General features: G+C 46.2%; 1 protein-coding gene across 1 annotated transcript in view; it reads right to left on the minus strand.

The window, feature by feature from the left end:
• Tnfrsf21 (TNF receptor superfamily member 21) overlaps positions 1–27,911 on the minus strand; it is a 74,795-nt gene that overhangs the window by 28,060 nt on the left and 18,824 nt on the right. Inside the window, exons 2-3 of the mRNA XM_032900704.1 lie at positions 24,249–24,900; positions 22,339–22,833 (exon numbers count right to left, since the gene is read on the minus strand). Of these exons, the coding sequence (XP_032756595.1) occupies positions 22,339–22,833; positions 24,249–24,900 (1,147 nt within the window). The remainder of the gene's footprint in view (positions 1–22,338; positions 22,834–24,248; positions 24,901–27,911) is intronic.

The following is a 27,911-nucleotide window of genomic DNA, read 5'->3' on the forward strand; positions in this document are numbered from 1 at the left end:
GTCATGTGCATTTCCTCGACTTACAAGGAAGAGGCTCACCGTCATCCCCGGCAGTCAACACTTCCTATGAAGTTAATCAGTCTTCAAAATTACCTACACGAGCCGGGTGGTGGTGGCACACGCCTTTAATCCCAGCATGGGGGAGGCAGAGGCAGGTGGATCTCTGAGTTTGAGAACAGCCAGGGCTGTTACACAGGGAAACCCTGTCTCAAAAAACAAACTAGCGGGGCTGGAGAGATGGCTCAGTGGTTAAGAGCACTGACTGCTCTTCCCGAGGTCCTGAGTTCAAATCCCAGCAACCATGACCATCTGTAATGATATTCGATGCCCTCATTTGGTGTATCTGAAGAAGTAATAACAGTGTACTCACATACATAGAATAAATCTTTAAGAAAAAAAAACTAGCAAATAAACAAAAAATAGCTACATAGTTTTGAATGCTTCGTATAAGCTGAGTATAGAAACTTGAGGCTCGATGCATTTCACATTTCACATGCAAATGCATACCCTTTACAGAGTAATTACAGACTCTAAAAGCCTTAAGACCGGTCCCTCATCCAACACTCTGAACTTTTTTTTGGGGGGGGGGTCACAAAAATAAAGAGAAAGGAAATAGGAAGAAATGAAAAGAAAAACAGAAGAGCGGGGACAACGACACCTTCCTTCAACTCAAATGAGCTTCAAACTAAATTTAAAACCTCCGAGAGTTGGGTTTCGCCTTGCCCTCTTCCCCCGTGAGGCGCTTCCATTGTGAAGTGCGGTCAGCTCCACAGATGCGCCTGTGCCAGCAGGGCCCTTGGCCACTGCAGGCTCCCGTTCTCAATTTGATAGTTTAAAGATAGAGTGGCCCTCCCAGGAGACAGCAGTCTTTCAGCGTATTGTCACCAAACCCTAGGGAGAAAACCAGTCAGAACTAGTCCCTGGTCCCGCCACTCCACCACCACCAGGGGAAAGAGAGAGGCTTATGGAATATTTTGTGGCTGACTAAGGGGCAGCAGCCACCGTGTCAGGCTAATTGGTGAGCATCACACTTTCTGAAATATGAGGGCAGAGACCTTTATCAACAAAAAGTGGATCGGTATCAATGGAAACAGAAAACGGTCAGACTTTGAACAGTTTTTCTTTAAAAAGAAAAAACAAAAGTGTTGGAGGACTGGGCTTGGTGGGCCTCCTGTGATTTCAGCCCTTAGAACGTGGAGAGAGGGGAATCTCCGGAACAGGATGGCGGCCAGACTCGCTGAATCGACAGGTTCGCCCGAGAGACCCTGCGTGGTGGGTAACTCGGGAGAGCGATGAAGGATGGTTCCCTACATCCATCTGCCTTTTGCCTCCAGGCGCACAAACTACAAACTCTGCACCAGCGAAAGTATCAGAGGCTTTGAGGGCGTGACAGTCTTTATCACACGATTCCTCAACCACTGTAGTAAGGAAACAACCAGTGTTGGTACAAATGAGTGTACCAGGGTTCTAACACAATTTGATCTACAGAACACGTAGTGAGGTCAAGATGGCCATGGGCTGCAGCTATTTAAAGAGTGGATAACTAGCCACACACACTGAGCATACACATATCGACAGGTATTTTAGTGAAGACAATGGACGATCCCACTTGGTCATTAGTTTATAAATGAAATGACAGCAAAGGAAACAGGGATCATTTCTTGGCCTCTGTCCAAGTAAAGTTCCGAATCCTAAAACACAGATACAGTCACTGTATGTTGGCCGATCTGCTTCGTTCAACTTTATGGAAGGTCCACTCTCCTTGTACTTACATTGAAAATTATCAAGACCCTAACCCACTAACGGGCTGGCACAGAGGCACTGACACCAACTTTGCTTTTTCAATGTTGCTGGACGCCGGAGTTCTGGAGACTGACATTCTCCCACCTCAAGGAGTCTGGTGGCCCTGACTGTCCTGGAGCTTACTGCCTAGACTAAGATAACTCAAACTATCAGCTATCCTCCTGCCTCTGCTTCTCGGGTGCTAGGCTGAAAAGCATAAACCACTTTGCCTGGTTCTAATGATCAACAATTCTAAAGCGATTGTTGAGGGAATCAAATCATACGAGCCACAGGCTGCATCTTCCAGGAACTGCCTAGAAATGTAGGTGCCTTTGGATGTCAGGGGGAAATCCTGGAAACAAAAGGGTCAACATAGTAGAAAGACCATAAAATGAAAGTCACGAGATAAGGTTCCAAACTCCAACATCATGCCATTGGCAAAGAACAACCTCACTAATGTCAGTGCCTACCTCTCCCCGGGTAGGAAAGGTAAGAGGACTTGCAAGGAGTCAAGTGTGAAACGATGGTTTTATCACCTTGGCAGTATCATAGCACACATTCCTCTGCCTGCTGAGACCTGCACTGACAAGGGTCTTTGGGAGAACGGACTATGAGACACTTGGTGTTCAGCGCTGGGTGACAAGTGACAATGGATTTCCGCTGTTCCTGCTGCATGAACCTCACTACTACAGAGGTAAGTCACCTCCAAACTCACCTACAAGATAAGTGGAGGGGAAAATGCCACCACCAGATCCCTACCACACACGGGATCTTCCAAGTGTGGTGAGACTTTCCCCGTCCGTGGCAAGAAAGCCTAAGAGGCATGATGCGCTAAATAGTTTTTACAGACAAATGGTGTTCTCTGGAACATGCTAAAGTCCTGAATTAGATGGTATCTGGGAATGCTGGGAGTCTCAGTCAACTTGACACAAAGCAAGACGTATCTAGGAAGGACGAATCTTAATTCAGAAATTAACTCTATTAAGTTAGGCTGTAGGCACTTTTATTGATTAATTATTGATGAGCAGGTGGTCCTAGGACTTATAAGAAAGCAGGCTGGACAAACCATGGGGAGAAACCCATCAAGCAACATTCTGTAATGGCCTCTGCTTCAGTTCTTGCCTCGATTTCCTGCCTCTGATGATGGATTTTAAGCTGCAAAATGAAATAACCCCCTTTCCTCCCAAGTTGGTCTTGGTGATGATTAATCCCAGCAGTAGAGCAAACTAGAACACTGAGTGATCAGCTGGAAAAGCCCCATTCTTTAGAACAGCAGTTCTCAACCTGTGGGTTGCAACCCCTTTGGAAGTTGAATGACCCTTCCATAGGGGTCATGTATCAGATACCCTGCGTATCATATATTTACATTACAATTTATAACAGTAGCAAAATTACAGTTATGAAGTAGCAATAAAAATAGTTCTATGGTTGGGGGTGTCACCACAACATGAGATACTGTTATTAAAGGGCCACAGCATTAGGAAGCTTACTGTCAACTTGTTAGCGTCAAAGTGGAAAAAAATTTCCCTCTGTCGTTATGAACACCTGAACTCTGACTTTTCCCCCATTGGAAGAAGGGTTGAAGTTCTATTGTCTTCGGAGATATAAACATCTGAAATAATTGCCACCGGAAAGGGCCTATGTGGAAACCTTCCTTAGATGAGAGGAATGAAAGGCAGAAGTCATGAGTCAGGAGAAACAAAGGCTGGCTGTAGCCACACGACAGGCACAGTGCCCTGGGCACACTGGTTAGTCTTTGCCAACTTGACACAAGCTAGAGTCACCTTGGATCTCTGAGGTAGGGAGTGTACACATACAAAAAGCGACTCCAAGGTGAAGCCTGGAGTCTGCCATTATGTAAGGTCCCTGAGAGGAAAGAGGAAGCAGCCAAGGAGAGCAGGAGGAAACAGCCAGCAATACTGGGCCGGAATGAGAGTCTGAGAGGGGGAAAAGTATATCAAGGAAATGGCACAAAAGTGCTAAATGCTGCTGCAGACCAAGCAGAGGAAGACTGAGAACCATGCTAGGATCACGTGCTTAGACTACACAGAGCCAAAGTGTGGCTAACATACGACCTTGCTTTACCACTCTGACTGTGCAGATGCATATGAAAACCAATGCCCTTCATGGCTCAGTTACTTCGGTCATGGGTTTGTTTTCCCCCTAACAGGTATCTAAAAATACTGGTATACCTCACAACTGGTAATGCCTCAGATTTGATCAAATGCAGCAGGAGGTATAGCCTTTAACCTACAAGTTTGGATCTCCCCATCTATCTACAAGTCTGATATAATCCACAAGCCAAATGCATTGAAACCAAACACATTGGATGCAGTGTTAACAAACCAATGATTTATGAAGACCCTTTAGCACAACTCCAGAATGTCCTTCTCCTTTGTAGAAGGTGTTTATGCCATACCTGATCAGGCTGATTTAAGGACACACATTAGGAACACTTTTTATTTCTTCTATTTGTAGTCAGGTCCTTCGTAGGGAAAATGCTAATTTGTTTTTCACTGTCTCAAAGAACTTACATTGAAAGACAGTTGGGTAGACTCCTGAAAATATATATTATCATAATAAATTCCTTTCCCCTAAGGCCTAGAGGCAGAACTCAAGGTGGGCCTAGAGAGCACAGCTGCCTCAGATGCCTCAGGCCACTCGGCCACTCCATGCACTTGCTAATGAGTGCTCAAGGCTATTCCTCTAGCAGTTCTGTGTATTTCGAAGTCCTCGGAAGGGTTGGTAAAAGTTCTTGCATTGCAAACAATGAGGACCTGATTTTAATCCCCAGAATGCATTGGGGGGAAAATTCAGGTGTGGTAACAAACAGTGCTCTTGGGATCCCAGTCCTGGGAGAATGGAGAGATGTATATCCTTGGAGCTCATGGACCAGCTAGCCTAGCATCCTGGCCATCTCAGGCTAATGGGGAGTTAACCCGTCTCAAACAAAAAACAAGGCGAGAGCCGAGCATCGAGCATCGAGCATCGTAGTGCATGCCTTTAGTCTCAGCGTTTGTGAGGCAGAGGCTGGCAGATCTCTGAGTTCAAGACCAGCTTGGTCTACAGGGAGGTTGCCAGGACAACCAGGGCTACACAAAGGAAGCCTGACTTGGGGGAAAAAAAAAAAAAAAGAAAAAAAGAAAAAAAGAAAAAGAAAAGAAAAAAGAAAAGAAAAAGAAAAGAAAAGAAACTGGGACAGTGCGGGGGGGGGCAAAGTGAATGATACTTGAGGAATAAAATCTAAAATCTGAGGTAGTTTTCTGTTCTCCACATGCACACTCACACCGTGCAGGAGTGCCCATGTGTTTGTATATAGGTGCACAAGAGTGTGTGTGTGTGTGTGTGTGTGTGTGTGTGTGTGTGTGTGTGGTGTGTGAGTGTGTGTGTGTGCTGAGATTAGCGCTCAGAGGTAGAGTGCTTGCATAACATGGACAAGCCTGGATTCTGGAGACTGAATAGCAATAAATAAAAAAGAGAGGAGACAGGGTGGGGGATAGAGTAGGAGCGCAGGGCCCTGAGAGTTCTCAAACAGGATGGTTCTGTCTGCAGTGAAATAGCATTCCTGAGAGCAAATGTGGGCTGTGAGGTGGGGGTCTGGGGTGGAGACTAACCATTTCCACCCTGTAGAGGTGGCAGTCCTGGGCTAGAGCAGCAGGGCAGGACACAGCAGCCTCTAAAACAGAATAAGCCGCTGCCTTTCAGCCAGGCCCGGTGTTTACACTTCAAGTCTAACTTCCCATAGGAAATCTGGGCTGACTGGCAGGGTGACCGTCTGGGATTCTGGGTCAAGGAGTCTCCCAGACAAGGGAGGGTGAGGAGTGTTCAAGCTGACTGGTGTGGAGACAGCATCAAGCCACACAGGCAACCGGGCTGGAGCAACAGGACACTGTCACCTCTGACCCCACAAACAGGTCTCCCTTTTCCAAATAGCCTCGGAGATCTGCCAACCACTCTCTGCCTTTATTTTTATTTTTATTTTGTTTTTATGTATCATTTATTTATTTATTTATTTATTTATTTATTTATTTATTTATTATTTTTATTTTAAGTTTTCCACTCCAATCGGCTCACAGAAAGTCAGGAAACTGGAGCAAATTCTAAGAGGAAAAGGTTCATTGTTTATGATAAACTGCAGGTGTTTGACTTCACAACGAACTGTGCTCTGCTAAGGGAAATACGGTTGCCGTGACTGAGCACGTTTTAAGGTGCAGTAGGGCGTGGTGGGGCACAGGCCAGTGATGGAATGCTTGCCTGGCTAGCATGGGCAAGACCCTTTAATCCCCAGCACCAAGAATAATAATGATAGTGATCATCACGGCAATAACTTAGGAATGTGAAGTCATACAACAGGTGGAAAACCGTCCAGAATGACAGAGCCTTCAGCTTAAAACCTGGCATTGCCCCCATCTGGCTATGTGACTTTGATGGTCGGTTTGCTCAGTGGTAGAGCATTGTGCCTTGGCTTAGAAAAAGTAGGCAATGACAGCTGGGGGTGGATGCTTGTGTATCCCAGCGCTCAGGAGAGCAAAGCAGGAGAATCTTGCCCTTGAGGCTAGCCTTGGGCTGTATAATGAGTTCAAGGCCATCCTGGAACTATGCAGAAAAGAGAAAGTAAGCAATGAATGTTTAATGGCAGCGGAAACCTTGTGTAATAGCAAATCTTTACCGTAAACTTGTGCGGATTCGGAAGCACCTGGGTGTGCCTGGGAGGTGTTTCCAGAACAAGTTAAACTGAGGAGATAAAGCCCACTTTACAGGTGAGTGTGGTATTCCACCCGCCAAGGTCCCAGACTGAATTAAACTAGAGAGGACAGAAATGAGCATTAATCTCCCTCTGTCTCCTGGCTGAATACAGCTACACGACCAGCCACCTCCCATGCATAACATCACACGCATAGCTCACACGCATAGTATGACTGTGCCTCCCACCAAGAGCGAAATCAAACCTCTTTTCTCATTGCTTCTGATAGGTATTCAGTCACAGCAACAAGAAAGGTACCTAATAAACCCTTTCCGGAAGCTTTACAAAGCTTATTTTTAGAGACCAGGGAGAGAGACCTTTGTGGATAAATGTGTCTGTCACCAAACCTGATAATCTAATTTGATCCTCTGAGACCCAGGCAGTGGAAAGGAGAAAACTGATCTCCTTGGTCTTCCATGTCTCTCTCTCTCTCTCTCTCTCTCTCTCTCTCTCTCTCTCTCTCTCTCTCACACACACACACACACACACAAAAATGAAAAGGGAACTCTATTTTAGTGGACGACGTCTTCAAGTCGGCATCCTGACATCACCTTTGGAGCCTTAATGGCAAGCATCCCATTGCCTCAAACTTGAAACAAAACTGGAATGGAGAAGCACTAACTCAGTCGCCAATCCCTCCCTAACACGTTATCCTCTCTTCCCTTCTGAAGCACTGAACATTGTAGGCTTATTAATGTGGATGATGAAATAGTTCCTTAAAGTGCTCTGAGTCCTAGGTTCACTATTTTACACACACACACACACACACACACACACACACCCAGGGCACGCACCTGTCATCTACCCACTAACACTGCAAAAATCTCCGTGAAATTTTTACGCATGAAAAACAAACGCATTCCCATATCCAGAACAGCACTGCCTCGTAAATCAAGTCCACAGCTGAGGTAGATCTACCGCTCTCTCTAGAAGGAGGAAAAAAGCACCCAAAGGATGTGCTTCCTTCACAGTCCTCACCTCACACTTGGGGACCAATGGAAACCTTTAAACTGGCGAATGAGGCCAAGGGAAACCATCTGTCCTTGCGTGCCAGGTAAGGCGGAATGACGTTATTTTTTCGTTCGCTTAGACAGAGTTTGAGACAGAATGGAAGAAATGGCAAATGTTATCCCTAAAATTTCAAGACTGAAACCACAGCTCGGTTCAGCAGCAGGGTCTAAATCTCTTAAATAGGAACGCTAAGTAAACTGAGTCCCCCTTGTATGCAAATGCTGCTGCCCTACGCCAATTTTACATAGCATTGGGTCATAAGCATCATGCCAATAAGAGGCCGGCCAGCAAGCCAGCCAGTTTCTACTTTAACTTCCCTCTTTGAGTTTCAACTGTATATAGGAGGATTTGGGTATAAGTTGGGGCTCTTTGTTTTCTGAAACAGAACGTCACTCTATAGCCAGGGGTTGGCATGGAACTTACTACATAGCCAAAGCTGGCTTCACTCACAGTGATTCTCCTGCCTCACCTTCTAGAAGCTAGAATGACAGGCATGGGCCAGCACACCTCCAGCTCCCGATTGAACTTTTGCATCACGAAGAATGGGGTCTTAAGAAAGAATGAGATATTAAAGTTATTTGAACCTTCATGATACGTAGGTCTCGCAACCTTCTTCCATTTGCTTCTCCACAAAAGCCAAGCTAGAATTGCCTCCTCTACACCCCCTTCAAGATCAGGTATCTTGTCTGCTTGTGCCTCAGGTGGTCCCTTCTCCCACATCCCTAGATGATACCATCACCCTAGGAAGAGTTTCCCTCGATACCAGTACAGGCAACCAGAGGAAAGGTCTTAGCCTCCAGCCTCTAAAAGGACTAGCATCTGACTAGCCAGGCAATACTCCTCTTTTCCTTTCCAGCTCCTTTTACAAGGGACAATTCGACTCTGTGGCGTTTTATGGCCAAAGTTCCTTGGGTAAATATTTTTTTCCCCTGTAGTCATTTCTCTTGCTACCCATGACTCATTTAATTTGACCCATAAGAATTTCTAACTGGGTTAAAACATTGGGTCTCTGTCCCGAGCTCAGATCTCCACGAATGCCTCCCTGCAGCTCATGGCGTTATCTTTGTCGGGATCAAGGAGCCAAGCTAGTAGATCTATTGCTATTATGTGTGATCTCATTCAGCCCATAAGAGGAAGGCCGTGAGAGAGAAGCCACGCCCACAACACAGATGAGAAACTGAGGCTCAGGAGTGTATCGCAGATATTTAATCCTCAGTGAGGTTGAGTCATGACCTTCTTCTGTCACTGCACCATGCAGCTTCCTAGGGACTAAGAGCTCCCTGGTCCATCTTTACAAGTCTTGAATGTGTCTTTGTGTGTATGTGTATGCATGTACACACGTGTGTGTCATTTTTATGTGGGTTCTGGGAATGGAACTCCGGTCTTCAGTCTTGCAAGGCAAGCACTGTACTGACTAAGCCATCCCTTCAGCACTTGTCTTTTAACCTAAGTACTGTTAATGAGACTCCCCCATATCTGTCTATTCTCCATACAGGACCATAGAAAGGAGACATGTAGGGGAAATTGTTTTAATAATAGTACAGTTGTGATGGTCTGTCTTCCTTCCAACTGTCTGTCCACATCACAACCCTCCTTCTCCATGAAGGACAGAAGCAAGAAGCAGTGTTTCTTATAACCAGCTGGAGTCTAAGGGCAGGTGCCTCAGTGCCAGTCCAGGCCTGCTACCAACTGGGTGTGAACTCGGGACACTGGATCTCCCTATACTTCTGTTCCTGGTAGGCAAAAATGGGTACAATATTCACACCATAAAGTTTTCCTGAGAACTAAATGGAAACCACAGTGCAGTATTTCACAGTGCAGGGTAAGCATTTGAGACAAGTGAACTATGACTTTTTTTTTTCTCTCCTCCCAAACCAGTCTTAATAATAGAGTGTTTTTCTAAACTGGGCTGAGGAAATAGTTCAATGGGTAAATCCCTTGTTGTACATCATGAGCACGTGAGTCTGAATCCTGATGCAGCAGTGAGATCTGTAATCCTGGTGCTCTATCGGGACGTGGGAGGCAGAGATAGGAGAATCTCCAGACGATGTCAGATCAGCTTGGCAGATGTAGACAGTAAGGAACAAGAGATCCTGTTCCAAACAAGGGGGAAGATGAACACTGATGGTAGAGGTTGTCCTCTGACCTACACATACACACGCACACACACGCGCACATGCGCACACGCACACACACACATACACACACACACACACACACACACACACACAGGGGCGCACATGCACATGCACATACGTATATATAAAGAGAGAAGGGGAGAGAAAAGAAGGGAAAAGGGGGGAGGGAGGGAGAGGGAGGGAGGGAGAGAGAGAAAGAGAGAGAGAGAGAGAGAGAGAGAGAGAGAGAGAAGAGAGGGAACATGATAAATTTTCCCTAGACAAGAGAATTTTCAAGAGAAACTGAAGAGTCAGGGGAAGGCAAAAGTGCTCCATTCTCTGAGGGGGCAGACAGTTGGGATGAAAGAAAAGAGGAATTGGACTTCCTTTTCTCTTCAAAGGTGGAAGGTTTTGTGTATGTTACAGGAGCTTAACAATTTAAGTTCATTCCTTTTGGGACCAAGACATTCATTTCAGATCAGGTCTTTGACTCCCACACCCTGGAATCATCTAGCTGGGGTGGTCAGCAAAAGAAGAGACACACCAGCTCCCTCCTCTGACTAATTATCCATGGACCATGGTCCTTCTCATTGGGGCGATCTTGGGAGAGGTCAAAGGGTGCTCTTAGTCTGGGACAAGCCATCCATCTATTCCCCTCATCCTCATCTACTCCTTGGCCACTGCTGAAGACCTCCAGGATCCTCCGAAGCAAATGACCTCTCTGTTGTCTTACTCCAGAACTGTGAGTAGTTTTCGAACCACAGTGTTTCTTTTACCAGTGGGCAAAATCATGCCATCCATTGACTGGAAGGGCAACATGGACAACATAAGAAGTATTATCCCAGAAGTTGGGAACCTTCTTATGTTGGACAGAGCCTTAACTGTCCTCTGACTGAAACATCACAGCTTGAGCAAATCACTTCCTGTGCTCAGTTCCACTATACGTAAAATGTGAACATTAGACAACAAAAATTCCCCTCTTCCTCTCCCTCTCTGTTACCCTCTTTCTCTCCCTCTCCCTTCCCCCATCTACACCCCTGCAGTTTCATCACTGTCCAACCTCTAGGTTTCCCAAAACAAAACAAAAACACTCTTCATGTTCCCAAGGCCCTGCAAAAACCCTAGTCTGCTAAGTTGATAAAAAACATCACTGAAAAACAATTTAAAAATCAATCTTTAAAAAAAAAATCCCAATGTTTTCTTTACCTTAGGATTCCTTAAATGTGATGCTGGCTACCAATCTTCCCCATAATTCCCCTGTTGTCTGAGAATAGGCCAGGGCGATGCACCCTGCACATGCTTGCTTTCCTGTACTACTAAGCAGGTTCTCCTCAGTTCACACACAGTTAACAATGATTCCCAGATGAGAGGGAATATGGCGAGAGGCAGAGCAAAGTGGGAGGAGGGAATAACTAAGACAGAGAATAGAATCTCCCTCTAGCCTAACATCCCTTGCTTCATTTGTCCCTGAAGAAATCCATGGTTGTCATGGCGAAAGATGTCCCCCACAGACAAGAACTTTGCCTGGGTCTCTGGAGAGTTACCTTCCTCAAGGCGCTTACTCCACAGGCAAAGCCAGCCTATGCCATGGTCCTTCTTCAAGGGAAGTAACTCATTTCTGGAGCTTGAGTTTTCTATCTCTAGATGAGTAACAGTTTCTTCCACCGCCATGGACCACTTCGAATGATCCTTCAGAACTTAAATTCATAGTGGCGATGAATTGCAAACAGTCACCAGCCCATGGTAAACGTGTAACTTAAGAATCCTTTTGGGGTTGGGGATTTAGCCCAGGGGTAGGGCGCTTGCCTAGGAAGCGCAAGGCCCGGGGTTCGGTCCCCAGCCCCGAAAAAAAAAACCAAAAAAAAAAAAAAAAAAAAAAAGAATCCTTTTATTAGAGAGACTTACGCTCACACCAATAGGCCATGATTAGAGTATGCAAAATTAAAAAGGCTTTGGGCTAGCTTAAACCTTATTTGTGGATACCAAGCAGTGATTGGAGGGACATTTAGACATGTCCATCCCCAGTACTGTTTATTACAGATACACAGGAGCTGCTGATCTCTTCCCAACTGGCATGGGTGACGAGCAAACTTCCAGAAGCTCAGGAGTTGTAGCTGAGGCTCCGCCATGACACCAAGGTCTCTCTTAGTGTTAAAGTTCAGAAATAAATGAGAGCTTTGGTCATGGCCTCCTATTGCTCTGCAATCACCATGCATGTTGGCCTATTGTGACACATTAGAAAGATTGTCTCTGGGCTGGAGAGATGGCTCAGTGGTTAAGAGCACTGACTGCTCTTCCAGAGGTCCTGAGTTCAAATCCCAGCAACCACATGGAGGCTCACAACCATCTGTAATGGGATCTGATGCCCTCTTCTGGTGTGTCTGAAGACAGCTACAGTGTATTTATATATAATAAATAAATCTTTAAAAGTAAAGATTGTCTCCAAACATTAGTTCTGGAATAGTTGTTGAATCTCCCTCAATACCGAAGGATCGGTCCCCTACACCCCATATAAGCCCAGAGTCCCTGTACACTCAGCCTTGCCTAGCCACACGTAGGAGCATTTACTACCTTACGGTCACTCTGTCATCAGCTGCTGGGTAGTCTTTGGTGTTTCGGTGACATGGAATCCTTCTGTAGCATAAAGCTGGGATTAAGGCTGGCTTCCCCTCTCTGAGTAGCCACACACTGCTCCCACTCTACAATATATGCAGGACCCACATAACCTACATTTTTTCCTATAAAATACCAGAGTAACATGAAGTGCACCCAGCTAAGACAAAAAGAAAAGCATCATCACACTGATCACCTTCAGCCTTGAACTCTGGGACCCAAGGCCTTAGGTGTTCTTATTTTACTAAAATACCTGACCACCAAGGAGAGTGCATGACTGGCCCAGGATCATGCCAGGCTTTTAGCAGCAGGCGGGCAGATCTAGACATCAACTGTCCTGGCCATGTCATTTCTGCAACCTGTGGCCGCTCTTCAGAACTGCAAGGAGCAAACCTTTGGGAAACGAGTGCACGCTTCCACTCAGCCCTCTCTTGTTTTGTTTTTTTTTTTTTTTTTGGTTCTTTTTTTCGGAGCTGGGGATCGAACCCAGGGCCTTGCGCTTCCTAGGCAAACGCTCTACCACTGAGCTAAATCCCCAACCCCCCTCTCTTGTTTTTAAAGCACTTGCATACAGATGGCTCTCGCCCATATAATCCTGTACCTTTCCTTTCCTCCCAGCCTGCACGTACCTCTGTGAATACTAATTTGAGGCCATCAGTCCTCTCTCTCTCTATTTTCCCCTTCCGGCACACAGAGTCAAATCGGAGTTCCAAATCTCTAGATGTCTGTCCACTATTTTTCTTAGACTCACCCCCCCCCCTTCAAAGTATATTGGAAGTCAAGGTGAGAACCCAAACCACTATGTCCTCCTCTATGGCTTTGCCTTGACCAAGAGACAAGCTGTAACAGGTCCATGCAGGTGTACTTGTGAGGTAGGCCCACACGTAAGATGGCACTCTCTGGGTAATCCCAGGATATGTTGGGAGGAGACGGAGGGATTTGGGAATCGTTTTGAAGGGACGAGGATAGCTTACACATTACAAACGTTTTAGTCACTCAAGTTTTGTTACGCATCCCTGTGACAGAGTAAGAAACGTGTACCCCTAATGGTAACACACAGCACGGTTAAGCTCAAGGAGGGCTCCCAGAGGAGAAGATCATACACTTATCTAAGCTGCTCCAGTTAGCAGAAGGTGAGAGAGAAATGGCAAACCTATGGTAGACTTCACATTCTGGCCCAGCACGTGTCACCTGATCCTACAGATCAAGTTTTGTTAGACTATGACTCCCTCTGATAATTTACACACTGACTGTGGGCTCTTCTGACACTACAAAAAAAAAGAGCCGGATGGTTCCAACGCAAGCTGTCCAATTACGTCCTGCAGTTATGGAGACTTTCTGTGGGGCTCAAAAATAATCTGTGCTAGAATCAACAAATAATCGGTACCGCTGACACACACACACACACACACACACACACACACCCCACCAAGAGCCCTGGGCTTAAGGGCTGGAGAGATGGTACAGTGACCAAGAGCACTGACTGCTCTTGCAGAGATCGTGAGTTTGCTCCCAGCACCCTCAATGTGTATATACCCCACACAGATTCACATGATTAAAAATAAAATAAAACAAAGATTTAAAAATAAAATAAATCTTGAAAACAAAATCCTTGTCTAATTTCCTAACAGAACACCGCTGTAAGCCAACGGGGGCAAACCCAACGGTTCAACGGCTTTAAACTTAAACGATCTCCTTACAACCTCAAAAGAATAAGTAGATTAGCCTTTGGATGTTCTAGACCACCACCATCCTGCAGAATGTTCTAGGCACTGGAAATGTTCCGTCTGTCTCAATGTGGTCAGGCAAGTATTGGTTATGAATGCCTATAAGGCATTTGGGTTATCATTGGTGTATCCAGAAGCTGAGTTTTGCTTTTTCATTAACTTTAGCTTGAATTCCTCAAGTCATTGTAGCTACCACAGGAAACAGCTCGGACACAGGCCATTTGAGCCCCAAGGCATGAGCCAAGTGTAGGGCCACATGGTAAAAACCTAGTGCCATGAAACTCAAAATGACCAAAAATGGCCAAAATGTGGATGTTTCACTCCTTCCTTAAAAGGGGAACAAGAATACCCTTTGGAGGGAATAGGGAGGCAAAGATTAAAACAGAGACAGAAGGAACACCCATTCAGAGCCTGCCCCACATGTGGCCCATACATATACAGCCACCCAATTAGACAAGATGGATGAAGCAAAGAAGTGCAGGCTGACAGGAACCGGATGTAGATCTCTCCTGAGAGACACACCCAGAAAACAGCAAATACATAGGCGAATGCCAGCAGCAAACCACTGAACTGAGAATGGGACTCCCATTGAAGGAATCAGAGAAAGGACTGGAAGAGCTTGAAGGGGCTCGAGACCCCATATGAACAACAATGCCAACCAACCAGAGCTTCCAGGGACTAAGCCACTACCCAAAGACTATATAAGGACTGACCCTGGGCTCCAACTGCATAGGTAGCAATGAATAGCCTAGTAAGAGCACCAGTGGAAGGGGAAGCCCTTGGTCCTGCCAAGACTGAACCCCCAGTGAACGAGATTGTTGGGGGGAGGGCGGTAATGGGGGGAGGATGGGGAGGGGAACACCCATATAGAAGGGGAGAGGGAGGGGTTAGGGGGATGTTGGCCTGGAAACTGGGAAAGGGAATAATATTTGAAATGTAAATAAGAAATACCCAATTTAATAAAGATGGAAACAAAAAACAAACAAACAAAAAACCTAGTGTCTCTCCTCTAAGAATTTACAGGCTATGAGAGGAGATTAAGAACTAGAAATTCGGCGAGTGTCTCAGAATGGATTGCTATATAGAATACTACAGACGTAAAGTTGACAGAATATTTGTCTGCATACACAAACCCTGAAGCCAGGTCAGGTACGCTTAGGATTCCAGCCATCCCAAACTCAGGAAGTGGAAGATGGGTGATCAGATTCTTAAGGCCATCCATCCTCTGCTATGCAACAAATTTAAAGCCAGCCCAGACCACATTAAACCCTTTTTTTTAAAGTAAAAAATAAAACAAGCCAAGTACGAAGAATGACCTCTGTCCCCTTTGGCCACCGAAGCACATCAGTTCACACATAAGAAAGCCCCAGAAAGGGTTGGGGATTTAGCTCAGTGGTAGAGCACTTGCCTAGAAAGCACAAGGCCCTGGGTTCGATCCCCAGCCCCAAAAAAAAAGAACAAAAAAAAAAAAAAAAGAAAAGAAAAAGAAAGCCCCAGAAACCTCACACTGGTTGCTGCTGTCCACTTAAGGAAAATGCTGGCTCCGTAGGTCATGTGTGTTACACTGATACACCGCCAAGGGCACGCTAGCCGCCTACGGCAGGCCACTGAACAACTAGGCCAGCCAGAAGCTAAACACACCGTAAATAGGTAAATCCAGTTCCCTTTCTCACTCCCTCTTCTACATCTCATTTTAACTCGTAGTCTAAAACCTAAGAGCAAAAGGAAACCCGATCCAGTGCAGTCACAGCAGGGTCGTGTTCCCTCTAAATCTTCCCCCTACTTCCTCCACCAGTACGTAGTGGACGCTGGCATTGTCTAACCCGATTTCCAAACACCCCCGTTTGCTAAAGTTTCTAGCAAAACGGATCGCCTGGTCTCAAACTTCAGACACTTTTGCAAACGCAAGGAATGGGGAAGAAAGACGTGACCGACGGTAAATAACTGAAGGAAAAGAAACGGCAATGGCACCGGCTAGAAACAACCGTGAGAGCGCACAGTTGGTTCCTCTTCTCGGCCACCCCACTGTCAATGGTGCTGGACCAAGGCTTTGTGCCTTCTGAAGACAAAAGAGAACAAAGTGACTTTCGGGGGGATCTTTTCACACTTCCTCAGTGCAGTTGTGGGGAGACTAAGTTTTACTGTCATTATCATTTAGTGTGTGTGTGTGTGTGTGTGTGTGTGTGTGCATTTGTGAATGAGGAAAAAAACAGGTCAAATAGAAAATATTTTCTGTGTAGCCTACGTTTATTTCACTTTATTCATCTGTTTGTCTTTTGACTCACTATGTAGCCCTGCCAACCTACAACTCACTTTGCTGTCCTAGAACTTATAGCAGTGCCCCACCTCACCCTCTCAAGTGCTGGGATTACAGACGTGAGCCTCTACACTTGACTTTTTGCACCAATCATCTTTAGAAAAAATGTTTATTTGTTTAAATTATACGTACGTGCACACGAGACCAGCTGCCCACAGAGATGTTAGATCCCTCAGCGCTGGCTGGGTTCTCTGGAAGAATTGCTTGAGCTTCTAACCACTGAGCCATCCCTCCAGCCCCTTCGTTTTCATTTTAAATCAAGTAAAACTTTTGTGCTCCCACCCACACTGACCCCATTACCTTGGGGTTATAATACAAAAAGAAATCTATTTCCACGAAGCTGACAAAGGGTGGCAATTAGAGCCCAAACAATAGGCTCACGTCATCATGACAGCTTAACCTAAAAAACAAAACCTTTAAATAGGGTTCATAGACAAAAATTCTAGAGGGACTTACTTAGGATTCCCAATGCTAACGTGGGTATATTACAAGAAACCACAGCTTCCTTGAACCCTCGCAACCTTTAACCTCTGACTTTGGAAAACAAGGGAGCATACGTAGCCTCCGTCCGACAGTGCAGCTCCTGGGTCTGACCTCAGGACGCCGCCACAGCAGAACTGCAGTGCTTGAAACATGAACTTTAGAAACTGTATACCAATGGCAGACAGAGAAGTGCCAGAGGGCTTTATGATAAGAAGGCGGGAGCTTCAGAGTGCCGAGGTCTGATAAGGCAAACAAGATCCCGCAGGTCACTGAGACACAGCACAACCATCGTGACTCGCAGCAGGATTCAGATCGGTACCTGCTCAACATGGAGCCCTTCAAGAAATAGGACGTGAGATCCGTTCCTCAAGACCTGTTCATGGACCACCACTGCATGCTGTGAGGTGGGGTAGGTATCATTTTCTTTAATGGGAAAGCAAGGAGGAGACTACTCAGAAGAAAGCATTCTGAGAGAAAGGGAGACTGTCACCAGAGTCAATGGTTGGGGAATATAACCACAGTGCACTGTATGTACATATGAAGCTGTCGTGCAATAATAATAATTTTGTAAAGAACAGCCCGGCATGTCCTATTACAGTGGGCAGGAGTAAATAAAGGCGGTCTCGCAGGACCTTTGATAGAAGACTCCTGGGTATTCAGTCCTCATTCTCATAAGCCATTCAGTGTGAATGGGCAGGAACCAGGAAGCGATCTCGTGAGGCGGGATAATCTGCTGCCTAAGCACAATGCACTCAGATCAACGAGGCTTTGTTCACAGAGAGCCCAGTGCACCTGCCGCGGCCCTCACTGAACAGAATCTCTCTTTGTAATGGGATTTTACCTGCTTGCACCCTTGAACCCAGCAGTTTGGTAAGAAAAGGCCTTCCTTAGAGAAACACCTCACACAGAAATATCCCAATGCAGAAACCCGAGGAAGGCTGAACTACGGAAAGGGCTCCTCACACCTGACAGAGACGACTGAAAGACGCCCCGTGGAAGGGATTGAAGTGTGTGACTGGGTTGGGTTTGATTTTCCCACATCCATCCCTTTTATATAAAACAGGATGTTGTTGTAAGGACACATGACATTTCATGAGGTAAAAAGAGCTGTAAGGATGTTGAAGGACAGGCTGGTGAGGTGGCTCAGAGGGCAAAGGCCCTTGGCATTAAGCCTTAAGACCTGGGTTCTATCCCTGGGGTCCACATAGTGGTAGAAAAGAACGGACCCCTGCAATTGTCTTCTAACCTTTATACGTGCACCATGGCATGTACACCCCAACACACTATGTAAGCAATCAAATAATCATGCGATACATGTTTTAAAAGAATGCTTGAGATCTTTTGCTTTCTGCTCCTGGACCAGCCTTTATTATTATAACCTTCTGTGTTCTCTGGAATTTTCAAACTATGCCCCCAAAGCATGTTTATAAATGTATCTGATCACAAACTATAGCTGCCCATCATTGACTAGTAGAATCATCACAGATGGATAACTTTAGATCTACATAGTCTTAAAAGGATAGTCACATATTCTAACGAGGTAGACTCGGAGCACAGGGAACTACAGGGGGCAGCTGAACTGAAAATGTGATCCTAGACTAGATCTGATACTCGAGGGAAAAGGTATACATGCTAAGGGAAGGAAGTGTTCAGTGGACAAAGTGCTTGCCATGCAAAGATGAGGAGTGGAGGGTGTATCCCAGCACCTAGAGGGTGGTGCAAGGTCCACTTGTAACCTTAGGTGGTGAAGATGGTAGACTTCGGAGTAAAACTGGGGAGCTACACTAAGCTCAGGCCTCAGTGAGAGACCCTGGTCAGGAGAGAGAATGGAGAGATAAGACACATGATATCAACATCTGCCGTCCACGCTCATGTGCACACATGTACATACCCATGCCCATACATTTACCTGCCTATATATAAGTACAAACACACATACACACACACACACACCACACATACACACACACAACCACACACACCACACATATACCACACATACACACACACCACACATACACACACACCACACATACACACACAACCACACACACACACCACACATACACACACACAACCACACACACACCACACACACACACACCCCATTTTCACACACACATACCACACACACACACACCATTCACACCACACACACACACCACACTCACACAAACACAGACACACACAAACACACACAGACACAGATACACACACACACACACACACACACACACACACACACACACACACACACACACACACACAAAAATAAAAAAAAACCAAATGTTCTTTCTGTCAGGGCCTAACTGGGTAGTTAGTTGTTTGCTTCCTGAGGGTATTTTAATGGGGGTGGTGGTGTTTCTTTGTCATCTTGAAACAAGCTAGAGTCACTTACCAAGAGGGAACCTCAATTAAGAAAAATGTCTCCACTGAATTGGCCTGTAGAAAAGTCTGTAAGGCACTTTCTTTTTTTTATATATAAATATTTTTTAAAGATTTATTTATTTTAGGTATATGAGTACACTGTCACTGTCTTCAGACACACCAGAAGAGGGCATGAGATCCCATGACAGATGGTTGTGAGCCACCACGTGGTTGCTGGGAATTGAACTCAGGACTTCTGGAAGAGCAGTCAGTGCTCTTAACCACTGAGCCACCTCTCCAGCTCTGTGAGGCACTTTCTTAATTATCAATTGATATGGGAGGGGCCAGCCCTTTGTGGATGGTGTTACGTCTGCGCACAGGTTGTCTAAAAAATCGAGCAGGAGGGAGATGGGGAACAAGCCAGTAAGCAGCGCTCCTTCACGACCTCTGCTTCAGTTCCTGCCTCCAGGTTCCTACTTGAGTTCGTGCCCTGACTTCCCTCCATGATGAACTATGACATGGAAGTGTAAGCCAAATAAACCCTCCCCCACCTCCAGCTTTCCTTTGCTTATCATAAGGACAGAAAGCAAACTTGGACACCAGGCCAACAAAGACAGCAATGTATATAACAAAGTCTTGTTTCAGCTTTCGGCTTACTGAGGTTGGACACTACAAAATATTTTACGGAGAGAATATCTTTTCTGTTAGGAAATGTACTAATTTATTGAAGGGTAAAGGCCCATGAAACAATTTGGGAAGTTTAGTTTGTCTTTTGAGTGAGTGTGTATATAAATGTGACGTGTATTATACACGTCGTTAAATATAACACGTTATTCTGTAATACATACTCTAGTGCGTAAGATTTGCTTCAGAAGCAAAGAACAGATGGCATCGAGTAAAATCTGAAGCAGGATGTGGTGGCACATGTATGTAATTGCAGCATAAGGGAGTCTGAGGCAGTAGGATGAGGAATTGAGGGGCGGCTTTGGCTACATGGTGAGTTTGAAGGCAGCCTGGGCTATGTGAGACACTGTCTCTGAACTACAGCAACAGTAAGACCAACTCGACCACAGGAATATAGCTGTTCTTTACCCTCTCCTCAAAACTTCTCTTAAGTTAGGATTATGTCTCCATAGGGAGCTTTTTAAAAGTTTTTATTAGAAAGGCAAAGAGTCGATGGTGAAGCATTTCCAGTCACCAGGTTTCCAGAGGATTCCAGAGGGTCTACACAGGCTCTCAGCCAGATACGTCCAACCAGCAGCCCAAGGGCCACAGGCATCCCGGGACAGCTATGAAGACAGCCCAGCACGCTCACGGGTGACAACTCGAGGCTTCGATGTCAGAAAGTTGGACAGCCCTGGGAGTCTGTACCATGCAGAGTGCTTCCCCAGCATCCCACTGAGCACCCTCCCAAGTCATTAAAGGAGGCAAAATAAGTTTCGGTTGAACGTTCCTCTCCAACTTCCGGTGATGTTTTTAGTATACAAAACTTGTGCCACTTGTGGGGTACTAACAATGAGAGGGGGAAGAGGACAAAATCCTACCACACTGGAACCATTCTTCCCACTGGCATCTATCCTTCCAACCTCTGAAGGTTTAAAAGAGTCAGGACTGTTATAAGCATAGCTTATACCTATATAGTAGTTCTGCCTATTCCTTTTACCCAATATAAACGACTCTTTGGACCGCGACATAACAGTCCACTATACACACACAGTTCAGCATGAGCTCAGCTATTTCCCTGGAACTGGTACTTTGTTTACAATGTTTATGATTTACAAGGCTAAGTTAAATAGTTGTAAGGTTAACCAGGCTTGTTATCCTATACCTCTAATCCCAACACTAAAGAGGCTGACACCGGAGAATCACAAGTTCAAGGCCTGCCTGGCTACAGAGCAAGATCCTGTCTGCTCTCCCCCACAAAAGAGCGTTTATGTTCACTGTGCTTACTTTAAAAAAAAAAAAAATCTGTTTATACCTCAGTGATAAAGTCCCAGAATAGAATTACTATACCAAAGAGTATGAGTACTTTCAAAGCCAGTTTGTCGGAAGGTGAGCACACACCTTTATCTGTAAATGGGAAAGGAAACATCTGAATGGGATTTCCAGAGCCTGCTTTCACTCAGGAAAGGAAGTTACGACCACAGCGGGGAACAAAATTGCTGCCTTCATGTCAGGCTGAGCGCAGAGACAAATAAGTACTGTAAGCTATTTTTGCCCTTAAAAGAGAAAAGACCAAAATATTCCAGCCTCTTTCAACACGCAGAGACTACTAAGTGAGAGGCACAGCCTTAGACGAAGACAACAGTCTTATCTTGTGGGTATCCATCTCCTAACAGATATTTCTGCTCACTGGATTGGGTGACATGCTAAGCGTGCATGCGTGTGCGTGTGCGTGTGCGTGTGCGTGTGCGTGTGTGTGTGTGTGTGTGTGTGTATGCACGCACTTCTGTAAAGAATGTGTATGTATGAAGATACAGAGCCAAAAGCAAGGTTCACATCTAAACCTTTCAGCCCAGCTAACTTTAGAGCAATTTAGTTTTGAACTCCCTTTATTTTTTTCCTCAGCCCTGTGATAGAAAGGGAAGTGTGGGCTGGTGAGATGGCTCTATGTTGTCAAAGCTCTTTGCTATACAAACCCACAGTCGAAGGAGAGAACTGACTCCCGAAAGTTGTCCTCTCACCGCCACATGATAGCATGTTCGAGCATGCATGCATACACACACGCACACATACCCCATAATCCGCACACAAATAGTATGAGTTTGGAATTTTCTTTCTAAACAGAAAGAAGGAAGGGCTGCATGCAGTAGTAAGAAATGTGAAGTCTGGTGCCATGAGTCCTGAACAATTAGTCTCTTGTGTGAGCGAAACCTCGCTGAATTAAATTCCTTCACTTACTAAAGAACACAGTTAAAATATGTAAGCCCCTCACAGTGACCTGCACGTCTCTGGTTCTGCAACATTTTCTAGTTCCAATGGTGCAAGGGAAGGAAATAGAAAGAGGTGATTCTCTTTGAACGCATTATTGGTCAAATCATGTTCTAGAACCTGCTAGATCAAGAAAAGCTCTTGGTGAAGCAAAAGGGCTCCACAACCTACAGATTTCCCACCTCTTTAGAGAGCGGGAGGGAGGTCGAGCTCTCTACACGCACGGAGGAAACAGAAGAAGCTCACCGTGGCCGTTGCGGTAGTAGATCCATTTCTCCCGGTTCTGGGTTGGAGTCAAGGACTTCTTCAGCCCTGCCTTTTCCACAATGGCACTGGGATCCTGCCGGGGCCCCTTCTTGAGAGTCCTAGAGCTCTTTCGGATACTGCACACCACGATGAGCACCAGGACCAGCAGAAGGAAGAGTACAATCATCCAGGGCAAATGCTCGTTGATGTCGAAATGCTTGTGTGGGTTCTGTCTGGGATGGCCCCTCTTGGGGGCCTTGATGGCTGTGCTGGACTTCTCACCGGTGGCCTCCATGGATGATGGCAGCAGCTTCAGAATGTGTCTGTGGTGGGGGCCTTGCTGGTGGGTAATTTGTGGTGGGTTTGGCAGGGTCCTGTTCGTGCTCTCCTTCCCACTCGTGGAGCTTGTATTGTCAGGCACTGTCCCTTCCTGGATGTCACTTGGTACCTTAGTTCTAACAGAGGCAGTAGAGTTGGAATCTGTTGAGTTCATGCCTAGAAAAAAAGAGTAAGGAGGGGGAAGAGCTTTTCCATATTTGGGCATCTACACATTCTCTCCTGTCCCTTGTCATCTCTAAGTGAGGGCGGGTAATCAAAGAAGAGATGACTGTTGGAGCTTAAGATCAAATATTAGTTTGCACATTTCCACAAAGGTCCCGAATGGCATCTTTATATAAAAGATAAAAATATGGATAGTTAAACTCTGTTTCTGTGCCCAGAATATGGGGCATCTTCAGGGAAAACAATATTTGAGCTCTCCTAGACTCTGCTAGTTAGCTCCCCCTCGCTTTCAAGTTCTACAGGGATAAATGTGTATCTGCCACTGGTCAGCCTGTCGTTGATTTGATTGTGCATTTCAACTAAATTCCTTTGCTGGCTCTCCTCCTCCCTCACCTTTCATGACTCAGTGATGAAACAGAGTCCATGACGAAGATGAAGAAAAGAGCACAGGCTCAAAGCCAACCCTGGGCAACAGGTCAGTAAATAGAGTAAGGCTGGACTCTCCTAGAGGCTGTATCTGAGATCACAGAGGGTTGGGGCTGGCTCTGAGAACTTCTGTGGCATTTCCACAATTAGTCCTCATGGAAGGAGTGTGAGGGATGGTACCTGAAAGTCTCTGGGGACAGAGCCTGCCTTGTGTCAGCCCCTGGAGTTACTCATACCTGTCTCTTCATTTCAAAATGGCGGCCATGAGGAAGTGTTCCCCCAGACATCATCACACTTGACAGTGTGCTAGTAGGCACAATGCAAGTTGGCTCTATCTCATGGGAACTAAATGAGATGGGAGAGGATCTGGCAAAGTTTGAACTTCTGCCTGAGTGTTAACTGGAATTTGGTAGGCCATAAACTCAAGCTGAAAAAAAAATTGATGTGAGGGCTGGTCATCTTCACTCAGATTTAAATGTCCACCTTTTCTGTCCTACCTTGGAGGCAACATTCCTCCCTTCCTTCCAGATATGTAATGACGAGCTCTCTCTTCCTGTCTCTCCCTCTGGCTCCAACTACCCACGATTAGCTCCATTTTGCATAACTTTTTTTTTAATCTGAAAGGAACCTTAAGCGACTAAAATCACTCTCAACTCACTCACTTGGGCCCAGCACCGAATGGGTTAAGTGATTTACATAAGGTCACACACTGTCCTGATTTCTCGCCCGTTCTTATTTGCCAGTTTGATGTAACCTAGTTTCTGGATATCTGTTGTCTCCTAATAGAAACCTTCTGAGTTGCGATATCTCTATTAAGCCCAAAGAAGCCAAATTTAATTAGCCACAAAAATAAAAACGAAGGCTCCCTCCTCCAAGGGATGATTTTTAGATTTAGCAAAGCGGTGAGAACATCTTTGGTTTATAAGCCTGTTCTACCGGGCTCAAAGCCTTCCTCAAGTAAGTAATTCGTGTGGTTGCGTTACCTTGGGGCTCATAGGTGGAGGAGGGGACATCGTGGGATTCCGTGTGCTCAGGGTGAGAAAAGGTAGCTATGCCAGGGGAAGATGGGGTCGTGCTGGAGGAGGACAGGTCCACGCCACAGACGTTGTCTGTCTCCTTAGTCCCCTGCTTGACCACCATCAGGTTCTGACCCAGACAGTCCGTGTGGGCTTTGCACTTCATCACACTGGAAGGCACGTCAGAGAAGGTACCGCGAGCACACTGCTTACACCGCACATCTTCATTCTCTGTCCCTTTCTTCCTCACGCCCCAGCCCACGGGGCACACCGTGTGGGGAGCACAGGTACCATTAGACTGATACATTCCGGGTGGGCAGATGCATTCTCGGTCAGTCAAGGCAGCACAAGGTAATCTCTCAATCATCGGCCGTGGGCATGGCTGGCTACAGTCATGGCACCTCTCTATGCCGTTCTCATGCCTGGTAAAGGTCCCCGCGGGGCAGCTGCTGCAGACTCGCAGGCTCGTGTTGGTACAGTGCTCGGAGACATACGTTCCTGCCGGACACTTGTCGCAGGTTAGCACCTGGCCAGTGGTACGGTCAACGTGGCGGTACGTGCCCGTGAGACTCAGAGTCTTTTGTTCTGGTTGGGCTGTGATGGTGCTGAGGAACCCAAGCTGAAAGAAATAAGAGAGGCATCAGGGGTTTGGGGATTTAGCTCAGTGGTAGAGCGCTTGCCTAGGAAGTGCAAGGCCCTGGGTTCGGTCCCCAGCTCCGAAAAAAAGAACCAAAAAAAAAAAAAAAGAGAGGCGTCAGATAGGAACAAAGGGGAACAACACCGGCAACGACAACAACACAGTCATCCCCACTGTCCAAGATCTGTCTGGTACCTCGTCAGCGTGACATCAGCTCTATGGCACCTGCATGCCTGATGATATACGCTTGTTTTGTTTAAACAAACAGGCATACTTTTGGCATTCCTGGAACGTGCATCGAACAATGGAGCAGATGCTCTTAGATTCAAACCCAGTCTGTCCGGTCTCTGAAGGCCACAGATGGTAGACACCTATCCCTGCAAGCACCTGCTGAGGAATCCACGCATTGAGCTGGGTCCTGCGAGAATAAATCGGTGGCCATGTTCTAAAAGAAAAACTTCACCCAGCAGGTCAGAGTCACACCAACTTCCAGAATAAAAACTTGGAGGACCTCTTGGGTGTGGTGACCCATGCTTTTAATCCCAGCAGCACTTGGGAGGCAGAGGCGGGCGGATCTCTGAGTTTGGAGCCAGCCTGATCCACAGAGCAAGTTCTACAGAGCCACAGAGTCAGGGTCATAAGGTGACACCCTGTCTCCGTAAATCACAAGAAAAAAAAACCTGGGGTGGGGGGGGGATCACAAGCACGGAGGTGCTGTGAAAGACGTAGAAGAGGAGCAGGGAGCAAAGACTAGTGACTGCTTCCCTGCGGCCTTAGAAATGGAGAGGACCTGGCAGTCGTCTATGACATCCTCAGTGAGGTGTAGAAGTTTGTATGAAACTCGTGGCAGGCCCCAAGGTACCAGCTACAAAACAAATCCCTTCTAGATTTACAGCTACCCTGGCCACTGAAAGAACAAAGCAAAAAACCGTTTGCAAGGTGATCAAGGGTCTGTCTTCTTAGCATCTCGAAACTTGACCCCAGTCTATTCTTTCCCAACCCCACAGTTAAGTGAGGCCAGGGTGCTTCCTCATCTCTTATCTGCTCTTGAGTTTTCCTCCTTAGAGCTTAGGATAGACTTAGGCTTTTCTTTAGTCTGAGCCTGAAGCGGGGGTGGGGGGTGTGGGGGTGGGGGTGTGTGGTGGAGGCGGTCAGGGGTGGATGATGGTTGGTTTCCTTGTTGAGAAACTTGACTTCATATTAGAAATTGAGAAAGAAGAGAGCCTGCTACTTGGTGATAAGTTCTGTGTCTTCCCTCTCAGCGTTTGGCTTTGCCCTTCCTTTTCCTGCTCCCTCGGCTTGCAAAACGAGCCAAGACACCCTCTACTGAGCTCAGCAGATGCCCTGGGTGGAGGAAACCATCTGTCCACCCCCACGGTGGACTCAGAAGTGTGCGCCCCGAGGAGATACACAAAGCTCTAGGAAACGGAGCCTCGACACCAGCCTCCCCCACCCACGGCTCCTGATCCGCAGAGCCACCCTGAGTGTGCATGTGGCGGACCACACCCACCAGCCTACGCCAGGATTCAGACCTAGGACAGGAGGTTCTTCGCCAGTCCCCTGATGTCTGACTTGTCACAGATCACCTAGCTGTGTACGAACACCACCCAGCAGCCCCACATCCCCTACATGCTACCCCACACTTGCTCTATTTGAACTTCATGATTTCTTGGGAGTGAAAAACAAAGGTTTATTAGATTATTTTGAAGACATTTTGTTTTGAGATAGGGCCTTATATTAAAATCCAGGCTGGCCTCAAAGTTGTGGAAATCCTGACTCAAACTCCCGACAGTTGCTGGGATTACAGGTATGAGCCACGGAGCTGGGCTAGTCTGTTTTTCAAAAAAAAATTTTTTTTCAGTTTATTTGGTTGATATAGAGTCTCAATATGCAGCCCAGGCTGGTGTCAAAGTTGCAATCCTCCTGCCTCAGAATCCCAAGGTATTCTAGGTATGCACAACCATGCCTGGCTAATAATTTATCAGTTCTTAAGGGACTATAATATTGACCTGTAAAATTGCCCCATTTGTCTCCTACAAACAGAATGAAGGAAAGGGTGAATTGATCACGTTTAGTGAAGTGGATGGAGGGAGAAACCAGTGGGACAGACAGAAGCAATCACTGAACTGGACAAAGATCACAGGACCGCCTCTTGGCCAACGAGCAACGGGGGGTAGGCTCCAAGCCCCTCATTTCTGACTCAAACACAGCAGCTCTGCTTCCCAAAGCCTAATCAGACGGAAGGTCTGCCGAAGCTTATAACTCAAGCCTCTCAAGTCTCTCCCAATTCCAGAGTCAATTGCTAATCCCTCTGTGCTGTTTGAAAAAAACAAAACAAAAATGGAAAAACTTTATCTAACCTAGAGTTTCCCCTACCAGATGTGGAAGTGCTCGCCTATAATCTCAGCACTAGAGAGACTCAGAGGAAAGGTTCACAGGATCCAGCACAGGATCCAGACCAGGCTGGGTTACGTAAAGACTTGCACACATGTGCGCACCCCACGCATTAGCTCTTCCCTCCAACCCTGTGGCTTTGGACAGAGATGGATCGAGTGAAACGCCATATTTAAAGACGCCCCCTGCACAATATAAAAAGATTATAGAAAAAGCTAATGACTAGAGGAAAAAACAAAACAGTGGAACAGGCAGACAAGGTCACTGATAGGTTCGAGATAGTGAGAGTCAAGAAAGCAGAGGCTGGGTCCTTCTGAGACCCTTGATCCCCACCCCCAGTGTGTATCGACATGACTAAGGCCAGTGAGAGAGGTCTAACACAGGTCCAGGCCTTTGAACACACTACTAAAATTGTCTGTGAAGAGTGGGGAGGCTCAGTAGTGAAAGTGTTTGCCACGCCACCGGAAAACACTTCAGATTCTTACGACTCATGTATATAGCAAGTGGGTACAGCAGTCTCCCTGTAATTCCAGCACTGAAGTCAGGAGATCCCTAGAAGAAACAGGTTGGAAAGACTACCCATGTCAGTGAGCTCTGGG

The sequence above is a fragment of the Rattus rattus genome, chromosome 4 (genome assembly GCF_011064425.1).
Source record: "Rattus rattus isolate New Zealand chromosome 4, Rrattus_CSIRO_v1, whole genome shotgun sequence".
NCBI classification, from domain to species: domain Eukaryota; kingdom Metazoa; phylum Chordata; class Mammalia; order Rodentia; family Muridae; genus Rattus; species Rattus rattus.